Genomic DNA, 20560 nt, shown 5'->3' on the forward strand with positions numbered 1-20560 from the left:
AGTGCCTGGCTACTTTCCAGTGCGACGTTTGTAGTCACATTCTCTTATTGAAACATGAAGGACGGCTAGTCAAGGGCGTGGACACAACTTGGACGGAAACATGTCCCAGACACGGGTGAAGACTAGCCTCCTCTAGTCTTCCACTCAGCCACTGTGACATGCCTTGCCACCAGCACTCAAAGCTCGCACATAACTTTCCCCCCTGCAGAAACTCAGCGTACCCTTCCCTCGAGCAGGGGGCGGGGCGGAGGTGGTGGGAGGGGCGAAGGTGGTGGGAGGAGCCAAGGTGTGTTGGGGCGGGATCGCTCACCGGAAGTCGTATGCCAAGAGCGTAGCAGTTGGGGAAAGAGGAGGAGCTTTAGGCCTTCGGTGGGTGGTTCTGTGCGAAGCTCCAGTACCCCAGGTCCTGGTGGTTCCGGTGTCTCCCGATTTTGAGATCCAAGAGTTGAGGAGTTCACACCCACTTTTGAGATCCAAGAGTTGAGGAGTTCACACCCACTCTTCCAGCGTACAGGCGCTGCGCGCCTTTTACTCTTGATTGGCTGCTGGTCCTGGCGCTCTACAGGGGAAGTTTCTTTCAGTACTGCTTAGGCTTTATTCACTACTTCGTTCTGGGGTGTGTGTGTGTGTGTGTGTGTGTGTGTGTGTGTGTGTGTGTGTGTGTGTGTGGTTTTCTGAGGAAGCGGGGAAGTCATGGAGAAGCCCCCCTGAGACTTTGAGCTAATTTTGTTACGTGAACTTTACTCAGTTACCTGGTTTGGTTTTCTCGATCTTTGGTTTTTAAATTTCTACAGAAAGTTTATGTGTTTGAGCTACATTTGAGTTATAAAGTCGTCGTCGATCATTTACCTAGCAAGAGACCTGATTCTTCCCCTTAAGGTACACATAAGCAAAAGGGGGCTCTCTCTCCTTCCAAAATGATTTAATGACTTATCCCCCACACAAGACGGTCTGGAGCAGAGTTGGGGCAGGGTCAGTGAGAGTGTGACCGCCCCTTTGAAGTACCTTAGAAACCTTAAAATGAGATGCTGTGGGAGTGACACACCCCAGAGCTGGACTCTGGCAGTCTCTAGTTCAGGCTGGCCGAATATGAGGAATGTACCCTGGAAGCCAGAGTGTTGCTGGCCTGGAGAGTTCTAGAACTGGAAGGGAAGGTCGGGCAGCACTTGCAATAGAGCCAGGTGCTTAGCATCTGAAACCACCTCCTACTTGGATATGACTTCCTCTTCCATGAGATGATGTGGGTATGTGACTGTCCAGAACCTTCCTCCAGCTAAAGGCATCCTTCAGGCCTACTGGATGCACGTCAGTAGCTCTCAACTGGTTGCCTGATAGGGGCTTCCAGTTGATTGGTACAATAAGGACCAAGCTTGAGGCTCTATCCAGAACCAGTTGGGGGTGAACGAGGACATTCTGCCACCTCAAGACCCTGGTCATCCCCATCTTCTTTCAACTTGAAGCTGGCTTAACAGAGACATTGATGGGTCAGTCAGTGCAGAAGAGCTCCCACCTAAGTTCAGGCAAAGTGGTGGCTTTTTTTTTTTTAATGCCTGTACAGGGTTTTTCACAATCCCCTACCCCCCACTCCCTCACCCGCACCTGTTAACACCAAAGTCACCTTGCTGTAGAGCCCACAAACTAGAAACCCCAACATCCCCCTGCGTGAGAATACAGAACAGATGTCTCCATGTGCCTTACGTCAAGCACATTATGGGGCTGTCCTTTGATTAACTGTTGCGGGGGAGGGGTCGGGGGTCGGGGAGGATGACACCTATCAGGACTCCCAGGCTTGGACTCAGATACCAACACTTCTCAACAGGAACACGGGCCCTCGGAGCTCCTGGTGTTCACGCACGTAGCCGCTGAGCGCGTTCCAAAAGGAGCAAGCGTGTTGTTTCGCCCACTTCAGGATTGATACCTGCCATCTCTTACCCGGTTAATTGTGGTTTGAAAACACCAACGCACCACCCAGAGGGGCCGGGAGTGGGTAGAGTCTAGTGAGGTTACTTTCCCTTGTAACCCTCCCCCTCCCTTCCCAATGTCTTTGATGATTTTTCCCATAAGTGCATAAGCTGCAGGGCCTTAGTAGAAGCGGGCCCCGCTCCTCCTAAATGTGATTCGGACCATATGCTTTCTACATTCATTCCCGCACAGGCTTTTCTTCTCTGAACTAACTGCTAACACGTTATAGTCACCTTGAAATTTCCTCTGCTATTTTCCAATTAAAGGCTTAATAGCCCTGGAAACGGAGTTCATGTGGTGAAGTTTACCATAGCCCCTTGTTCTGAAAGGCTTTCTGCTGGGATCCCATTATGTGCTTGAATAAACCCTTTCTGCAAACAGAAATGGGACTCGGGGTTGTCAGGTGTTGGGTTACAATAGACTTTGAGGCAGGGGACATTTTACCAACATAAATACAAACCTGTCCCTATAGGGAGATGTTGTCAAATACTGGGATATGGAAAACATTCCCATCAAATATGAGAAAAGGATTACCGCGCTATATCAAATGAGTATTTAGATCTCAGCCCTCGATGTGCACTGGAGTGAAACGGGGCCCAGTACCAAATAATACCAGTGTGTGTGAGTGGCACTGGGATAGGGTGGCTAGGTGACCCAGGAAGGAAAGGGGATTGCTTTGAGAATGAAAATGTCCCCTTAAAACCCGATGCAGAGCTCCGCAGCTCTCCTTCCTCACAGAAACTAGTTACTCTTATTTTCCTGATCCGTTTCGCTGACCATTTACGGAGAAATTCGGCTTTGATAAAAGTCCGTGGTCCTCGGCTTTCTTAGACGCACAGATTTCAGAGCGAAACAGTATTAAGTCCCCAGATTCTTGCCATTCGCTGATCATGAAAAGTAACTCCTGTAGGCACCTTTTCTCCCCTGTGTCAGGCCCAATGATCCATGTGTGACTCTTGTGTCCCCTCTCCACAATTTACAAAAGTCCTACTAGTTGTAGAGTGAGGAACTTGTTTTCTTGTCGAAAGGTGGGAAGGGGCCGGATTAGAAGGGTAGGGGAAAGGGTAAAAGCCAGGGATACTGGTTCCGTGACGCTTTTGGGACAGTTTCTCCGAAATAGCATTCGTGTGCAAAAGATTCCTCCCCAGTTCCAGCCGGCCAGCCCGGAACAACTACCAACTCCTCCTGCCCGCACCTGAAACCCGAGTAGCTAAGGGCATCGAGGGTAAAAAAGGTTCGAAGCTATATTTATATTCCTCATTCAAAGTTCTCTCCCGATTTCAAATCCCTTTTCCGGGCAGAGAGCTTGCTGTTTGAACTCGCGACGGTGCAGTCCTAGAATTCACAGCAATCCCAGACCGCCCGGTGCTCTCTTCCTTGGCTGGCTGTAGGGCTGGGCACTGGAAGGCGACCTTCAGAAAGGGACTGTGGCCTCTGTGCAGTTCAGGAGTCAGGTACTGCAGCAGACCCGTTTACCGTAACTTTCACCCACACAGTAAAATGCGGAACGCACGTTCCCAGGGGCCACTAATAGACTATCGGAGACTTCCGTCGTCTCCTTCATACTGAGATGTTAAGGCGGTCCTGAGCCTACATTATGCCTGGATTTTTGTTCGGTTGTTTTCTTGGTTAGGTGAAAGAAGGCAGCCTTCTCTACGCGTACGTAGTGGTACCCGACATTGGACAAACCAATACTGAAAACAAGCAAGGAATATAAACGAAGTTTATGCTGTAAAGAAACAAAAAGGCTTATCCAGTCTAATGTTATACACGAGACTCTTCCCACCGTCACGTAAAGATTATTATGAGGAGGGTCTATTCCTTATTCTTAAGTAAAATACAGCGTCTGTGGGGATTTGAGCTAGGCAATTCCGGACCTTGGCTGATTCAATGACCGTTGCGGGAACAAATGCCGGGTAACTTTGGGGCCACTAATGTGTCTTCTGCCTACACTCTCAGAAAGTTTAAACAGTGCTTAAGGAAAACATCCAAGAGAACACTTCCCGGGCCTTTCAAGGCAGAGGCTGTTTATTTTAAAGACAGAAGGAGGTAAGTAGAAAATTAAAGTTACCCTCTAAAACGAGTTGTCTTCCTGAAGCCCGACAAATTAAAAAAAAAAAAAACAAAACTAATTTTTCTTCCGCAGCAATTAAAGAGAAACTAGATTGCAAAAACGAAGCGAAGAATTCCCAAATCACTACCACCCCTCTCACTCTTGATTCCTCTTGTCAGGTGGTGACTGTTCGGTTCTTGAAACTCGGTCCTCCCGGGGCCGACCTGCGGTGTACCCTCAATTCCCTCGCAAGCTCCGAATTGCAGAGGCCAAGGGTGGGAATGAAAGCGGTCTTGGGCTTAGTGCTATGAGACCAGTCCTGGAGCGACGTGAGAGGGTAGGGGAGAGGCCTGCGGGCTGGCTTACAAGCACCCACCCCCTCCCCAACGTCCCCCGCCCCACACCCGGTCCGCCCAGCGCGCCCGCCGTACCGCAGCGGCGCAGTCCCTCCCGGCTCAGAAAGGGGTAACAGAGGGCTTGGAAGAGGGGGCTTTGAGCGCCCCCGCCTGAGAGGCCTGGCTGCAGGTGGCGGGGAAGGTGAGGTACAAGAACCCGAGGGGTGCCTGCCAGGGAGGAGGAAAGCGCGTGGGGAGCGCAAGGGGGCTGGGACCCTGGGGAGGGGGTGGCGGTGGGAGGGAGGAGGGACTGGGGGGGGAGGGGAGGGCGGCGGCGGAGGCGCTGGGTCCAGTCTGCGAGGAAGGGACCAGGGGAGGAAGTGGCTCAGACCGTAATCAGAGCTCTCTTCGGCCCGGTGCAGCTGCCGGAGAGCCTCGGCGTGGGAGGACCAGCGGGTGGAGCTTGCTCCCGGGAGAGCGGCGAGCAGAGAGGCGGCGCGCGTGGGGACCGGCGGGCTGAGAGCACCATCGGAGCCGAGGAGACTGCAGCCGTACCTCCGGCCGCTGCCGACCTTCCGGGGTCTCCCGAGAGCGGGCCTCCGAGCACCGCGCTCCAGCTCCCGCCGTCGACCAGGGGGAGCCCTGGGCATGAACGGCTACCGCTCCCCCTACCTGTACATGGGCGGCCCGGTGTCGCAGCCGCCGCGGGCGCCCTTGCAGCGGACGCCCAAGTGCGCGCGCTGCCGGAACCACGGGGTGCTATCCTGGCTTAAGGGCCACAAGCGCTACTGTCGCTTCAAGGACTGCACCTGCGAGAAGTGCATCCTGATCATCGAGCGGCAGCGGGTGATGGCGGCGCAGGTGGCGCTGCGGCGGCAGCAGGCCAACGAGAGCCTGGAGAGCCTCATCCCGGACTCGCTGCGGGCTCTGCCAGGGCCTCCGCCGCGGGGGGACGCCGCGGCCACCGCCGCCACCGCCTCGCAGTCGTCGCCAGCCTCCCAGGCGTCCCAGCCGCCGGCGCCGCCTCGTCCCTGCCGCCGAGTTGGCTGCGGCCGCTGCGCTGCGCTGGGTCGCCGAGCCCCAGCCCGGGACGCTGCCAGCGCAGCTTGCTAAGCCAGGTGAGAGCTTTTGCGGGGCTGGGATCGCGCTCGGAAGGAGGGAATGTCGAGGGCTCTCGGGTGTTGGTGGAGAAGACTGAGGACAAGTTTGTGTGAAGTTGTCCGTGTTGGGCCTGCCCACCCCCTAACCAGGCACTGATTCTTAATCTCCGGGGAAAAGGGGGTCTTGAGAGTCTGAAGCCTGTGGAACCCAGGGAATCCCCCAGAGGGGCCAACCAAATAGCCTGACTGTGTGTCCCTACTTCAGTCGTTTTCCCAGGTTGAAAAGGAACATAACAGGTCAATTCCAAGAGTAAAAAGATGTCTTGGGGAGTACCGACTTTAAAGGCACCACGATGAAGAAGGTTTTCAGGGCTGCGGCTTTTGGCGGGGGGTGGGGGTGGGGGGGTTTAATTTGGAACTAGGGGGTTAGTTCGTGTTGGTTAGCTATCAGGGCCCAGTGCTTTGCTGTTTCTAGGCGATTCTTGGCTTAGTTCGGACGCGGGAGCAAAACAGCGTTCTGTCTCTTTCTAAAGGAACTCGGAATCGGTTTAGCCCGGCTAAGAGGCCTCAAGACTTAGAATTCGATGAAAAAAAAGAAGAGCCTTTTAAAGAACTATAAGAAAAAGGTTTCAAAAGGCCTCAAAGTGAGATCAGTTAACTCTTTTTTTGCTGAACTATTTCTTTGGTCCTTTAATGCTGTTTCCCCAGGCTGCTGTGGTGTGAGGAAATTTAAAAGAAAACTTGGCCTACAGTGGAGAAAACCTAGCAAGTGCTTTTCCAGGATTATGCAGGGTTGGCCTGGTGTGGATCAGTGCAAGGCTTTCTGGACATCTAGCTTCCCTCTGTTCTCTTTTTCTCTCAGAAATGCTTTTATTTGGAGATGGGATAACAGGGGATTCTGAGCCCTGACAGTGGGCAAACCCCAATTTCCACCTAGTTGTCTTTCTGGCTTCTTCCAGAATCTGTCCCCATTTTAAACCTCTTTCTCTCTTTTCCTCGGAGGAACCTCTAGCTTCACTCCTGGCCTCTCTCAGCTTCACAAAGGAGACAGGCCCATCTCCTCCAGAACGGGGAGTGAAAGTCCGCAGTTTTCAGTAGCTAGAGCCTCTCTCTCTACTGCCTTAGCCGCTCAGTGACAGCTCTTCTTCGGAGAACCCCAGAGCACCATGCTGAACTGGGGGGAAGCTATGCACTGTTGGTGTGTGGTGAGGTGGCTTGGCCAGTCAGTCCCACCTTCTGGCTCAGTCGTTCCCTGTAGGCCTGAAGTTCAGAAAGCAGTTTGCTGACTGAGTTTTGTCGTTATTTAACTACAAGGAACCCATAAGCTCATCTCAAAGGCAGGGCCCATGACCCTCATCTTGTATTTGTGGATTTGCCATAAAAACTAGAGCCTATGGTGGGAAGAGGGTTTTCTGGATTTGTCCTGAGAACAAGTAGGAGAGTTAGGGCTCAGTCCCAGAGGTGATTCCGCGCTACTAACTTTCAATTTTCCGTTCTGGTTTTCCTGGCTCTAGGACTAAAGACCCCAGGACTAGAGCAGAAGACCGAGTTAAAATTCAGGTGGGTGCTTTACAGCGCCCAGCTGCTTACCAGCAGCTCTTACAGAGCGGTAACCTTGAGTTCTGTGGTCTTTGTCCACGACGGGACTCCTTTAGTATCCTTTAGTGTTCCCTCCACGGGTTGTCCTCCTCCATAGCCAACATTTATTGGGAGTCACAAAATCCAAGGCGAGGAGAAAAGGGAGTGGGGTAAGGCGTCGAGGAGGCCAGGTTGAAGCAACAGCAGGAGGGACCAAGCTTTAGGAGAATTAAAGGGGGCAAAGAATTCCAAGTGTGCAAACCAGGCTGGGTGCATGATTTCTCTCCCTCTGTGTTCACCAGATACTCGGGGTAGCCTGAGCCTTCCAAATTGAGAACAAGCAATTGAAAGAGAGGGAAAAAAGGAGGAGGGGGAAGAAGGAGGAGGAAGAAGAGGAGAAAGGAGAGGAGGGAGAGGAGTAGAAGGAGGAAAAGAGGAGAAGAGGAGGAGGGGTTGGAGGAGGAGGAAGAGAAGAAGGAAGAAGAAGAAGAAGAAGAAGAAGAAGAAGAAGAAGAAGAAGAAGAAGAAGAAGAAGAAGAAGAAGAAGAAGAAGAAGAAGAAGAAGAAGAAGAAGAAGAAGAAGAAGAAAGACTTCCAGAGACTGAGCTATGTGGGGCCAAGGGTTCAGTTTCCACTTTCCAGCTGGTCACACCACATAACTTGCACACTCGCTAACTAACTTTTGTTTTCATTCATCAGTTGAATTCCGTTAAGGAGAAAAGAAAACTCATCACTTGGTTTGGGGAGAGGGCTCTAAAACAAACTGATTACAATTTCACAGCCAGGAACACAAATAGATCGCTTCTGTGCAACACGTGTAAAACAGCAGCTCTGTTGGGAGGGGGCGGCTGAGTTAAAACCTCCTGGCGAGACCTCCGGTGGCTGGACACTTGCAGTGTATTTGTATGTGGCACCATGTCATCTTTAGAAGTGTATTAGGGGTTCTTGTATAAATTAGTCCTTTCCACCAAGAGAGTAAGCGTGGCCCCGCTGGGGTGGAAGGGCCCTGGGCCAGTTCTGAGCAGCAGTCTCTGAGTCTGGAAACTGCTGGCAGACCATTTAGGTCTGCTCCTTTGTCAACTCAGGTTTTGAAAATCCGCCTTGGATTATTTGCTGTCAGAGAGCCTCCCACAGATAGCTATGTTCTTGGAGACAAATGCAGGGGGAGCAGCAGCACGCAGTGTCTGTTTCTTCTCCAAGATATTTAAGAAAAGCACAGACTTCAAGAAGGATGTTGGCTAGGCATCATGGGAGAAAGCCCATGCCGTTCAGGGAAGAGATGTGAATGCCAAAACTCCGGTTTTCTAACGGGGTGGGGTGGGGGGATCTTTCCTGAACTCTCCTTCAGATGGCTTAAAGGAATGTTTGAGCACTGTTTCCAATGTGAGTTTAAGAAGATTTTGCTATTTCAACTATGGATTGAAAAAAATTTTTTATTACAGCCTTCTGCCTGTCATCTCTGAATTAAATTAGATTTTGATTGTGCTCCAGTTTCTAAGTTAACTTTCGATATGGATTCTATGCAACCCACATACTCCGTTTCTAACTTCCCTTTGTGTCACCCCCATCCCCCTCCCCATGAGAACAGCTCAGGGAGCCTAACCTTTTGTGGCTATTTGAGCTTCTGACCTGGCAGTCTTAATCAAACCAGCCAAGCCAGCCTTTCAGGATCCTGGGCTCTGGATCTGAGGGAAGTTTAGGGTCATGGCCAAGGTGAGAAGCTACAGTCACATTCACTACCTTGCCTGGAAAGGAAAGATCAGTGGCTGTGGAATTTTTCTTGATGTATAACTGCCAGATATATTATATATATAAATATATATACACACATACATATATAATATGTATATATGTATGTACATCTGAAATAAATTTAGCATATAAGTTTAATTTAACATAATTTAATTTAAATAACTGATATATATGTTATTTAAATGCTCTTGAAAGACACTGGTTGGAGATTGACGAGGAGGGTTGGATAGGAAAGTCACATGTCCTTTAATTCTGAAAAAGACAGACAAGGCAGAGAGAGGGGGGACGGTGATTTTGGAAAGCGGACTTTAAGCACCTTTATGATTGCTCTGGGCTTCCTGCTCCTTGATTTGTATTGCCCAGTCTGCTGTCTTCATTTTAATTTCTTCTCCCTTTTAATTCTCCAAAGATAAATAGTTGGTCATTTGTGTTAAGGGAGAGTTCTCAAAAGCCAGATGAGGAATTCCTGTCTGACTGCACACCCAGAGCAAGGGAGAAGCTGGGAACAATTACAAGTCATCTGGGGGTATCTACCTGCGAACTGAAAAAATGAAAACAGAAACAAAAACAAATGCGTCTTGCTTTAAGATGGCTTGATTTGGGGTTGGGGATTTGGCTCAGTGGTAGAGCTTGTTTGGCAAGGCCCTGGGTCCCCAGTCCAAAAAAAAAAAAAAAAAAAAAAAAAAAAAAAAAAAAAAAAAAAAAAAGATGGCTTGATTTGAAGCAAGGGGCTTTAAGAAAAGCCAGACAGGAAGAAATACCAGGACAGCAAGACTGCCACTTGGAGCCTCTTACTCAGTTCTGGCTTTGAGGGTAAAGAATCCAGTGTTTTCCTTGCTAGATTTGATGGGTAGGTCAGTTGCAGGGAGGTGGGGGAATGCCTACTGACCAGGCACAGGAGGCTGGCCTCTCTGGTGGCCCCCACCCTGGACGGAGTGGCAGGGAGCCCAGGAGAGGCTTATAGGACAGCATGTTGGCTTCTCTGGGTACTGAAGCTTGTCTTGCTCGCCACACTTGCTAGTCCTCCCTTATCTAAGGACTAAAGCAAGTCTCCCTGAGCTCCCTGAGCCCTTCCTTCTCAGCCCCTAGGGCCTCAGCTGCCTGCCTGCTTCCTCCTGATCTCACCTACCCTGAGGGGCATTGGAATGTTCCCATCTGTCTGGTAGAGCCGGAGGACGAAGGTTAAAGGGAAAAGAGAATCCTCCCATAGGAACTGGAGTCTGTTGCCAGGCAGAGAACCCCCAGCCTGTTCCAGGCCTTATAAATCTGAGGGATGACAGTGCTCTCCACTTACAACCAACTTTTCCTCTCCCTGATGGATGAACTCTCGGGTTTAAAAGATTACAGTAATCACAGGAGGACAGTGTAAATCGAATCCGATAGCAATAACTTTTGGAGAAGGTCAGGCTCAAGTGAAACGTTACCAAGCAACAGGCGTTCTGTTTGCAAAATACAATCAGAGAGCATCGATGAGAAATTCTTTTCTGCAGCGAGTCAGCACTTTCTGTTAACAGCTTTACAGAGGGAAGGGGGGTAAATCTTCATAAATCAAAGTCCCTGCAGGACTTGGAACCTTTTCCGAACTGTTGCATTTCCTCCTGACTGGGAAGAAGAGTGCCCAGCGAAACCCATTTGCCTGCCTGCTTCTTCTGCTGCTGCTGCTGCTGCTGCTTCTTCTTCTTCTTCTTCTTCTTCTTCTTCTTCTTCTTCTTCTTCTTCTTCTTCTTCTTCTTCTTCTTCTTCTTCTTCTTCTTCTTCTTGTTCTTGTTCTTCCTCCTCCTCCTCCTCCTCCTCCTCCTCCTCCTCCTCCTCCTCTTCCTTCTCCCCCTCCTCCTCCTCCTCCCCCTCCCCCCCCTCCTCCTCCCCCTCTTCCTCTCCTCCCTCCTCCTCTTCCTCCTCCCCTCTTCCCTTTCCTTCTCCCCTCCTCCCCTTCTTCCTCTTCCCCTCCTCCTCTTTCTCTTCTTCCTCCTCCTTCTCCCCTCTTCCCCTTCCTCTCTCCTCCCCTTCCTCCTCCTCCTCCTCCTCCTCCTCCTCCTCCTCCTCCCTCCTCCTCCTCCTCCTTCTTCTTCTTCTATTTTACTCCATGATGGCTTTCTTCCTTCTTTCACTATTTAACCTGTGGCAGCAACCTCTAGTCATTAAGCACTCAGGTCCTTGGAGTCCCTAGTTCTAGTCCAGTGTATTTTTTGATTACATAGTAGGCCTTTGGTCATCAAAGGACCACCTCTTTGCCATACACATATTCTGACTCACACACAGCATTTTAGCTGACCCCCCTCCCCGGCCTAATCAACATACTCTTTTCTGGGAAGGAAAAGAATGAAGGTAGAGAGGTAGGCGAGGGCTTCCATTTTGTCTTATGACTAAACAGATTTTACAAAGTACAGCTGCCTTCCAAGTAATAGGACATTACGAGAAACTCCGAACATTCCTCCTTTCTGGACCCTACACTCTATTCGTTACAGTTACTCGTCAGACTTGAATTTTAGTTCTACTGTTTTCCACCACGGAGAATGGCCTTATGAGCTCAGTGTCTTCATGTGTGAATAATGTTCCCTTCTGTGTGAAGATGGCATGGTCGGCCCTGCTTCTGGCTTCTGCGAGACTCGCTGTGCAGAATCATAAAATATGACAGCTGATCAGATCCTTTGGACTTTTGCAAAAGATTAGCTACCTTGTAAGCCCCAGTGGCCAAGGCAATGCTGTGGTTATCTTCGTATAATCTTACCTAGCCCAGTACCCAGGGATATAGGGGATTTAAGGGGATTTGCTAAGTAGAAGGATAAGCAAGCAGCCAGCTGCATCTTTGTAAACGCCCGATGAACAGGTCGGTTTGTAGATTGTCCTTGAACCTTTTCAAAGCTTCTAGTTCCCAAGAAAGGGATCTTGCTGAATATTTTTTTGTAAGACACATGGAATCTACAATTGTAACCTATACTTCCTTAAGCCCATCAGCCCTTTCTAAGCAATGCCCCTGCAGAATCTTGGCTTTACAGAATCTCAGACGTAGCATCTTCCTGTCAGCCCTCTTGAGTGTTAGGATTACAAGTGTGCACCACCAGGCCAGGTTAAGGAGATCATCCTGAACCCTTTATCCAGTGTTAAATCAGAGCTGATCATTTACAAAGCCAAGCACTGAGTATTTTCATGTACACACACACACACACACACACACACACACACACACACACACACACACACACACATTTTACAATGAGATTTATTAATATCACCACTTGCTTCAAATTTCTACTCACACAGTTTTTTTTTTTTTGACCCAGTTGGTAAGATGTAATTGCTCACCTAAACATTACAAAGCCCAATATCATCCTTCCCTTAAGAACATTTGTAACAACCTGTAAATGTACAGCGTGGAATCTTAACGTCACCAGCCATATTGTCCTGCCACGGCTTCTCTCTCCTACTCACACAGTTTTTAATGATGCCTAGTGTGAGACCAACAGAAAGCATGGGAAACCGCTGTTAAATGTTTGACCCTGGAAGCCCCCGAGAGCTCCTCCTGCCATCACTTTTTATTGGCATGGAGACCTACCTAGAGATCTGCCTCCCCCAAATCACAGGGACATCTTTAACTGCCTGGCGTGCTTCCGCTCCGGGGAGGGGAGTGTCTGTGATACCGGAGTTATGAGAGTCCAGTCAGGCCTTATGTCTCATTCTAGGTGTTAGGTGGGTTTAGGCTTTGTGCACTGAATGGATAGAACCTCTAACTCCAGTGGCAGCTAAGTCGGGCACTTTTCCGTTTGTGTGTATTTTGAACAGACTGTTTCACACACAGGGCAGGCTTTCTTAAACCACTTGAGTACAATTTTTTAAAGTTGTATTTTTATGTGAAGGGATTTGTAGATTGTTCAAATTGTATTTTTTAGACTGGAAGCCACTTTCATGTGTTTGTTTGTTTATTTAGCAAAAAAGATTGTGTAGTTGTCATCACATGGCACTTGTGCTTTGAAGGAGGTGGCATTGTTTTTCAGAGGAAACGTGTCCTTAATGAAGCTCTCATAAACCTAATGAGAAGTTTGTTTCGTGGTTGGCGTGTGAGCCCTTTGGGCTGTGAAGTGAGAGCTTGAATATTTGATAACAGTTTTTAAAGGGTTTGGTTTTTCTTTTTTCCCCTTTTGTAATAACTGGCCTGTCACGACAGCAATGCAGGGTCATGGTTTCATCTGCTTTTGACTGGTGGTTTTGCCTTCCTGTACTGTATACAGAGCTCAATTGAAATATACTTCCACTCCTCGTGTTCTGATTAGAGTCTCTGTTTCAATAAAGCGGAAGGCAGAGGGTTCTGGGACTATTTGTGTTTTGTTTTCTCAGCTGACGTCCCGCGGTTCTGTTTCTAGAAAAGGCCTTTGTGCTTTACGCCGATTCGAGTGGTTCGTACAGTTCATTTAGGAGGGGGAACCTGGGTGTGTAAAGGAATACCTGTTATTAAATTACTCTCTATCACTGAGCTTAACCCTTCCCCTCTATAATTACTTGGGAAAGTGTGTGTTTAGAGCGGCTTGCAATGACTTTAGTTTAGGCAAATAATAGCCAGCATAGTGCCCCCAAATTTCAGGGGCTGTCAGTTCTGCTTTTAAGAAATTATTTTTGGGCGAGGAGTTTGCCTTGGTGCACGTTTTGAGGACCATCATCCTTGGCTCTGTTTTAAAACCCAGAACCCTTGGGTGCCGGTGGGCAGCCTCCATACCTTTACTTCTCAAATTCGTGTGCCCTGTGGTGTGTGATCCTGCTTCTCTCACTGGCCGGTGTCTCCCCCCTCCTTCTATAAGCACTGCTGAGCTCAGTTGATTACAAAGCCCTTAGTTTGTGTATTTGATTCCTAGGACATCCTGCCAGCTTTTCTCACGTTTAGTCAGGGCCCAGACACTGAGATTGGGGTGCTGAGGAGCCCAGAAATCTTTGAATAGCTGGGATGACTTAGCACGGTGCTAATCCTCCTCCACTGCTCAGATACCCCAAAGTACAGGGCACTCTGGCATGTAGCGGGGGCTAAGGACAACACCAAAAGGGGAGAATGGCTTGGTCACCATTTGTCCTTTGAGGCCTTTCAATTACCTGAACAAGCTGGCGGCCTTGTAAGATCACACGAGGTGTGTTCTGCAGAACTTGGGAAATAGATACAAAGACACAATTGTGTCCTGTCAGACTTAAAATCCTGCCTCCCAGTGTCGGTTGCTGCCTTGAGGAAAATACATTTTTATGATACAGGTTTGAGTAGCTAGAGCATTGATCTTAAGTGTCCCTCACTAACCTTCTGGTCCAGGGGTTACCTGGGGCCTGAAGTCAGCTGTGGAAGAGTGAGCCCGGTTGACAGGGAAGCGGTTTTGCTGAAGAAGACATTTTCAGTGTTTTTGAATTCACCCAAGGCACCTGAAGTGTTACCTTTTAAGACACTGAGCTATTTTTAGCTCCTTCCTGTTAAGGGTGGCAAAGCTGAGAGCTTTCCAGATGTGCCGGCTGCCCCTTCTTCTCAAAGACAAGGTCATTTCCGTAGCAGAAGCAAAGCCAACAACCAACAAAATTGAACCGGCTCAGCAGGCTGCTGGGATCCTGTGTCCTATTTTTCTTGTTTTACGGTAAAATCTAGGTGGCTTACCATTTTAAGGTGGACATCTTGGTGACATTAAAGATGTTTATGATGTTTTTCAAACAGCCATCACTATCCATCCAGAACTTCTTCATCATCCTCCACTGAAACCTCGTGTTCGTTAAAGAGTAACTCCCTGCCTCCCCTCCCCCAGAACCACCTCTCTCCTGCCTCTGTACTTCTAAGCAGAATGGATCTATGAGATCCATTCTAAGCATCTCATGGAAGTGAAATCACATAACTTCTTTTGTGGCCAGTTTATTTTAGTTAGAATATCGTTAAAGTTCTTCTTTGTAGCAGATGTCAGAATTTCATTCCTTTTAGAGGCTGAATAATATTGTTTATCCCTTCATTCATTGCGGGTCGCTCCAACCTTAGGACCCCTGTGACTAATGTATTTGATGTCTCCTGAACTATGCCGTGTCATGTGTGCTTTCCCTCCAGCATGTGTGTCTATTTCCCCAAGTTAAGAATTTCCATGAGCTTATGCTTTCTGCTGTTTTGTCTTTGTTATTGTTTCTTTGTTTTAGCCTATTATAAGGTCAGTGAATGTTTGATGCCGCTGCTAGATGATAAAAGATGGATTTATGTGCCTAGACACACATCGTTTTAAACATCAAATCAGTATGTGCATGGGGGAAAGTATTGAGCTTGTTTCCCAAAGCTCACTGAACAGGGGTCAAAATGCAAATGTGTGTTCATTTCAGAGTTAACACACCGTCCCTGTCTGCCCCTTCTCCAGGGTTTGGGAACAGAGTGATAGGGGAGTCATCTATATGGTTATGTGTCAGGGGAGTATACAGGAGTGCAGCCTGCTTAGAATATAAATCTACACGAGCCTTTTTGTTTGGTCTGTCTTGTCTTCTGTGTCAAGGACAGGGGACTCAAGCAGTTCAATAATTGGGAGGTGAAAGTTGGGCCTGTTGTCCTAGGAAGCAGTAGGAGGGAAGATGCTACATTTGTCTTGTAAAACTAGGTCTTTGGTGAATCTGAGAGTGACCATTGGGAGCAAGGGGGGAATTCATTGTGCAGACTACAAATGAATCCCAACAGTAGAAACCTACTGGTGTTTATTGGAAAGAGCAGTGTACAGAGAGTGACAATTTGGGATGGATATTAATTTGTATTAGACGTGGCCGAAAGCTGCTTGGATATGATTTAAGAATGCTTTAAAAACACTTATGTTTGGCTACAGGCTTTTGTTGGCTTCCCTTGTGCTTAAGGTACTTGTGGAGTTGGAGAAATGTCCATCAATGGGCCTTTGTTAAAAGCTTTGAGAGTAAACAACAACAGGTAGGAGGGGGTGCCTTCTACGCTGCTTTGATGAAATTTCACCTCTGGCTATCTGCGCACAAGCAGGTTTGCCCACAGAGAGGCCCACAATGAGGCTATTCAGGCCAGAAGAGAAAACACAGATCCACAGTCCTCACAACCTGACAACTGCCTCACTGGGAGTGGCCTTCTTTTCTTTTCTTCCTTCCTTCTTTCTCTTTTCTTTTTCCTCCGATCAGTTACTCTAGATTAAGCAGCCACCACTAGCACATTCTTTCTAAAGGATAAAAATCTATTTGCATGTAGTTTGCTAGTTTAAAAGAATGCTCCTTTATTTACAATGAAACCCCAAAGCCCTCTTGTCCACAGCCTTCTGCCTACTTAGTACTGCAGCGCTCACTCCTCTTGGGTAACATTCTAGGTTAAAATGTCAAGTTGGCAAACTGGTCTGTTTCATAGCTAGTCTTGGCTCTATTAAGAAAATTCCTTGTCATCCTTCCTTCTTCAAACATACTTTGAAACGTTGCTGTAGGTCCTTTTGGTGCCCCCACCCCTGTTCACGCAAAAGCACCCATCTACCTCTTGCCACACATGGTAGACAGTTCTCGAACCTTCCAGCCATTTCCTTCTTCTCTCTAGCATCTGTCCTGCCATCCAGAATTTGAACTGGCTTTGTTTGGCCTTTAGTAAGGGCCCAAGCTGCTGACTTTGCCTGGCCTTTCAGTCAGTGGCTTTTTACAAGTGATTTTTGTGGTCTTTCTTTCACTGAGAAGCTATGTCAACTAGTTACTGTACATGATAACCTGATTTAAAAATAAAAACCAGGCTATGGGAAACAGGTGTGATTATTAAAGTGCCCTATGGGGATGTATTCAGCAGGTGATGACGACCAGAGCCTCTCCTGTGTGGCGTGTATGTGTGTGTGTGTGTGTGTGTGTGTGTGTGTGTGTGTGTGTGTGTGTGTTCGGGCCTGGTTCAGAGTCTCACAGCCCTGCTCTGTGAGTAGCTAGTGTGGTGAAATCCAGGCCTTCTGTGGTTACACATTTATGCGGCCATTTGGTTTTAAGGCAAGCCTCCTCTCCTACAGCATTCTGAGAAAACACTGATTCCTTTACTGACCCCAGTCCCTGACTCCCTTTGCCAATGGCTTTTCCCTTTGCCAATGGCTTTTGATTTCTTCTTGACAGGCTGTTATGACCAGTTGAGACAAGCTCCCTCATCCTGAAGGCTGAGTGCCGCTTGACTCTGAGCACACCAGGAAGGGATTACCCTAACTGTTCTCTTGCCTTACAGATTTGACTGAAGACCGACTTGGGGACAGCAGTTCAGCAGACAATGCTGCGGAGTCCTTCAGTGACAAAGACACCGACCAGAGGAGCTCCCCAGATGTGGTCAAAAGCAAGAACTGCTTCACTCCGGAGAGCCCCGAGATCGTGTCCGTGGATGAAGGTGGGTACGCCGTGCAGAAAAACGGGGGCAACCCGGAGAGCTGCCCTGACAGCCCCAAGTACCACGCTGAGCAGAGCCATCTCCTGATCGAGGGCCCGTCAGGGACCGTCTCTCTGCCCTTCAGCTTGAAAGCCAACCGGCCACCCCTGGAAGTGTTGAAGAAAATCTTTCCCAACCAGAAGCCCACTGTACTGGAGCTCATCCTGAAAGGCTGCGGGGGCGACCTGGTCAGTGCCGTGGAGGTCCTGCTGTCCAGTCGGTCCTCCGCGGCTGGGGCGGAGCGGACGGCCGAAGAGAGCCTGGTGCTGCCCTCCAGCGGCCATATCTTTGAACACACGCTGGGCTCCTACCCTATCTCTTCCTCCAAGTGGTCCGTGGGCTCTGCCTTCCGAGTCCCTGACACCTTACGCTTTTCCGCGGACTCCAGCAACGTGGTCCCCAACCCCTTGGCCGTGCCCCTGCAACATCCTTTCCCCCAGCCACCCCGGTATCCGCTGATGCTGAGGAATACTTTGGCCAGAAACCAGTCGAGCCCCTTTTTGCCCAATGACGTCACCCTGTGGAATACCATGACACTGCAGCAGCAGTACCAGCTGAGGTCCCAGTATGTCAGTCCATTTCCCAGTAACTCCACTAGCGTCTTCCGGAGCTCGCCCGTGCTCTCCTCTCGCACCACAGAAGACCCTCGGATCTCCATCCCCGACGATGGGTGTCCAATCGTGACAAAGCAGTCCATTTACACAGAGGATGACTATGATGAGAGGTCCGACTCCTCAGATTCTAGAATACTCAACACGTCATCCTAAAGTGTACCTGTGGGTGGTGACTGGGTGACATTTTGTGTGTGCTGGACCTCTCCCCCTCGTCCCCGCCCCAGGGAGAGTCCACTAATACTGTATACTCTTTCTTCCTGTTTGACAAAGTGATTGTGCTTGGTAGTCTTATACATTAGCAATAAAAACATAACTTATTTAATTTCCTGCACTTCACTGGAAAATGCCAAATAGCTCTGCTCTGTGGATTTAGTGCTGAATGTTGTAAATGAGTTTAAAGCTGAGGACTGCCTGGGGAGGCCGGGCCAATGGGGGATTTAGTTGGGGGCGGGGGTCAGCTTTACTCCTAAGTTCAACCTGGAATGTTCCGTGAAATAGTATACTTGAATGCCATTTTGTAAAAGAGGATTCCTCAGGATACTGGAAACCTTAGGGAGTGGCTCGATTGGCAGCCGACCATGAGTAGGGACACTCATGTTACTCCCGTTCTAAAGAGAGACTGCACTCAGGCTAGCGCGGACGGCACGGGCTCATATTTAAGCTCGGACAGTTTTCAGAGACAAACTCCATTAAGAATCATTCTTTTCACGTGGCTGGATCGAAACATGTGTAATGTCAGTATAAAGCCAACCCCAGCTGTGAACTGCATGAAACGTGTCGCCGCGGAAACGAACACAAGATTAAGCTTTGTCAGGTTAATGTAGCATGCTAAGTAAGGACTCTAGAAAAATAAACTAAGGACATGATCTTGGTTGATGTCTTCTCTGCTTGATGGAAGGAAGATCTCCCTAGTAATGCCTGGGTCCAAAACCGAGATACTGTTCAATGGGGGCATGTCTTAAACTGGGCATTTCCTGTAATGGAGGGGCCTGGGTTCGGCAGGTGTGGTCTCTGGTTCACTCCCTCGCACTCCAAACTGAACACAGGCAGCAAAACACAGTGAAAATGGGAAACTACTAACAGGGTACAACTGAATGAGAGAAAGAAGCAAAGTGTGTCAGTAGAGACCTGACACAAAACCCATTGGGTACATGAAGTGTGTGAACACTGTCGCCCTGGCAGTCCAGCAGTCTAAGCCTCACATTCAGAAGATAGGCGTCAGTTCCCCATTTCCATCTGGATGACTCTAGTATAAGGCAAAGCATTCGGGGCTTCCCCCACTCCCATTCCCCACACCCACCCTGCTCTCTGGGAAAGCATTCTTGGGCTGGCCGTACTATAACTTACTGTTCCTGTTCTCCGGAATGCTTGAGAGGGGGTGATGGCTGCTTAGGTCAGACCATCACACCGTATGAATCTAAAAGGGAAAGAGAGTAGTCAGAACAGAAGGGCGTCCACATGAGGAGATGCAGGGAGCACCCCTCAACAAGTGTCAGCTTTGAGGGGCTCTTGTGTGGTGGGGGAAGGATCACAGCTCACCCTGAGACTCCTTCAAGCCCAGAATGGCTCTGGAGGAAGGGTCTTATTCTGAAGAAGAATCTCATCTTTGTTTCTGCACGGTGCCTCTGGGATGGGCAATCTTGAGAAAGATTTCTTTGTGATGCTTGGACTATTAATGTATTTTGCGTGGACATAGTTAACATACCAGAGTGCTTGAAAGTAAATACCATTTTGGTGTTGAGGCTCTGTGTAAACGTTGGTGCTTCCAGAAAAGCGAAAGAGAATAACTTGCCCTTTGAACTTAAAGATGTGACATGGCCCTGGTGTCTAGTGTCTGAGTCTGCCCAGGGCAAATGCATTTTAAAAGACATTTGCATTCTCCTGGTTTTCCCACCTTTGTTTAACAAGTGGTGTCGATGATATGTTTGAACCAAGCTGTTACGAAGTCTGCCTCTAGATGTTACTTCTCCAGGGTGAATGGTCCCGGGAGGACCAAGAATTGGTTGACACGGGTCATCAATGTCTTAGACTTCTTATGGAGGACGGCAAAACAGAAATATCCGTGAGACAGTTTACTTGTGTGCTGGTGTGGGTCTGGTCCCTCCCCACACCCTATGCTATCTTTCGAAGAAAGAAATATTTTGGTGAGATAAGAGAGGGCTGGGCTCTAGAGTGAGAGTGGGTTCCTAGGTTGCTATATCCGGTTCCCTCTGCAGTCCTAGTAGTCAAGCCCCTCTGGTTAAAGAGGTACAACTTCTCAGATTTTGACCCAAGACCATCCTGTTATAGCACGTAGAGCTCAAGTGAGCTGGGTATACCTGCCCATAAGCACTCAGCTTCTCTTCCCCATGCAGGTAAACATCTGGATATTGGGGTCAGGGGGAAATCACCTCACTTCCAGAAGAATTCCAACCATCACATAGCAGCTGGGTGCTTGGCTGTGGACTTGGCAATACTCACTCTTTGACCTGGAAGCCCGTCCGGTCTGATTAGAAGCTGATTCACATTGAACTTCAGTCTCTCTGTTCCCTTCTGGTGAGGTTCTGTCTACTCCCAATTTTAGTTAAATGCTTCTTTCATCTAATTTGTCGAGAACCTGTTAGTTGTTCTGTAATCCTTCTGTCTCAAAGTGGTTTGTGCATCCTGGGGCTACATTTCCAAGGCAAATTCCTGAACAGATCTTGCCATGAAGTCAGAATCCCTGGCTTCCGGGACAGTACACATGCATTGCCCTCTTGAGGTAATTTGTGAATTCACTAGATTAGAGAACGGTTTCTCTCTCTCTCTCCCATGGTGCT

At 48.7% G+C, this 20560-nt stretch overlaps 1 protein-coding gene across 1 annotated transcript; it reads left to right on the plus strand.

Annotated features, from left to right (window-relative positions):
- Window positions 1-4998: 4998 nt before the first annotated feature.
- On the plus strand, window positions 4999-17915 carry Dmrt3 (doublesex and mab-3 related transcription factor 3). Its single transcript, XM_032895457.1, is given in 3 exon segments — window positions 4999-5379; window positions 5381-5468; window positions 16954-17915. Coding segments are annotated over 3 exon segments (1431 nt in total).
- The last annotated feature ends 2645 nt before the right edge of the window (window positions 17916-20560 follow it).

The sequence above is a fragment of the Rattus rattus genome, chromosome 2 (assembly GCF_011064425.1).
Source record: "Rattus rattus isolate New Zealand chromosome 2, Rrattus_CSIRO_v1, whole genome shotgun sequence".
Lineage (NCBI taxonomy): Eukaryota > Metazoa > Chordata > Mammalia > Rodentia > Muridae > Rattus > Rattus rattus.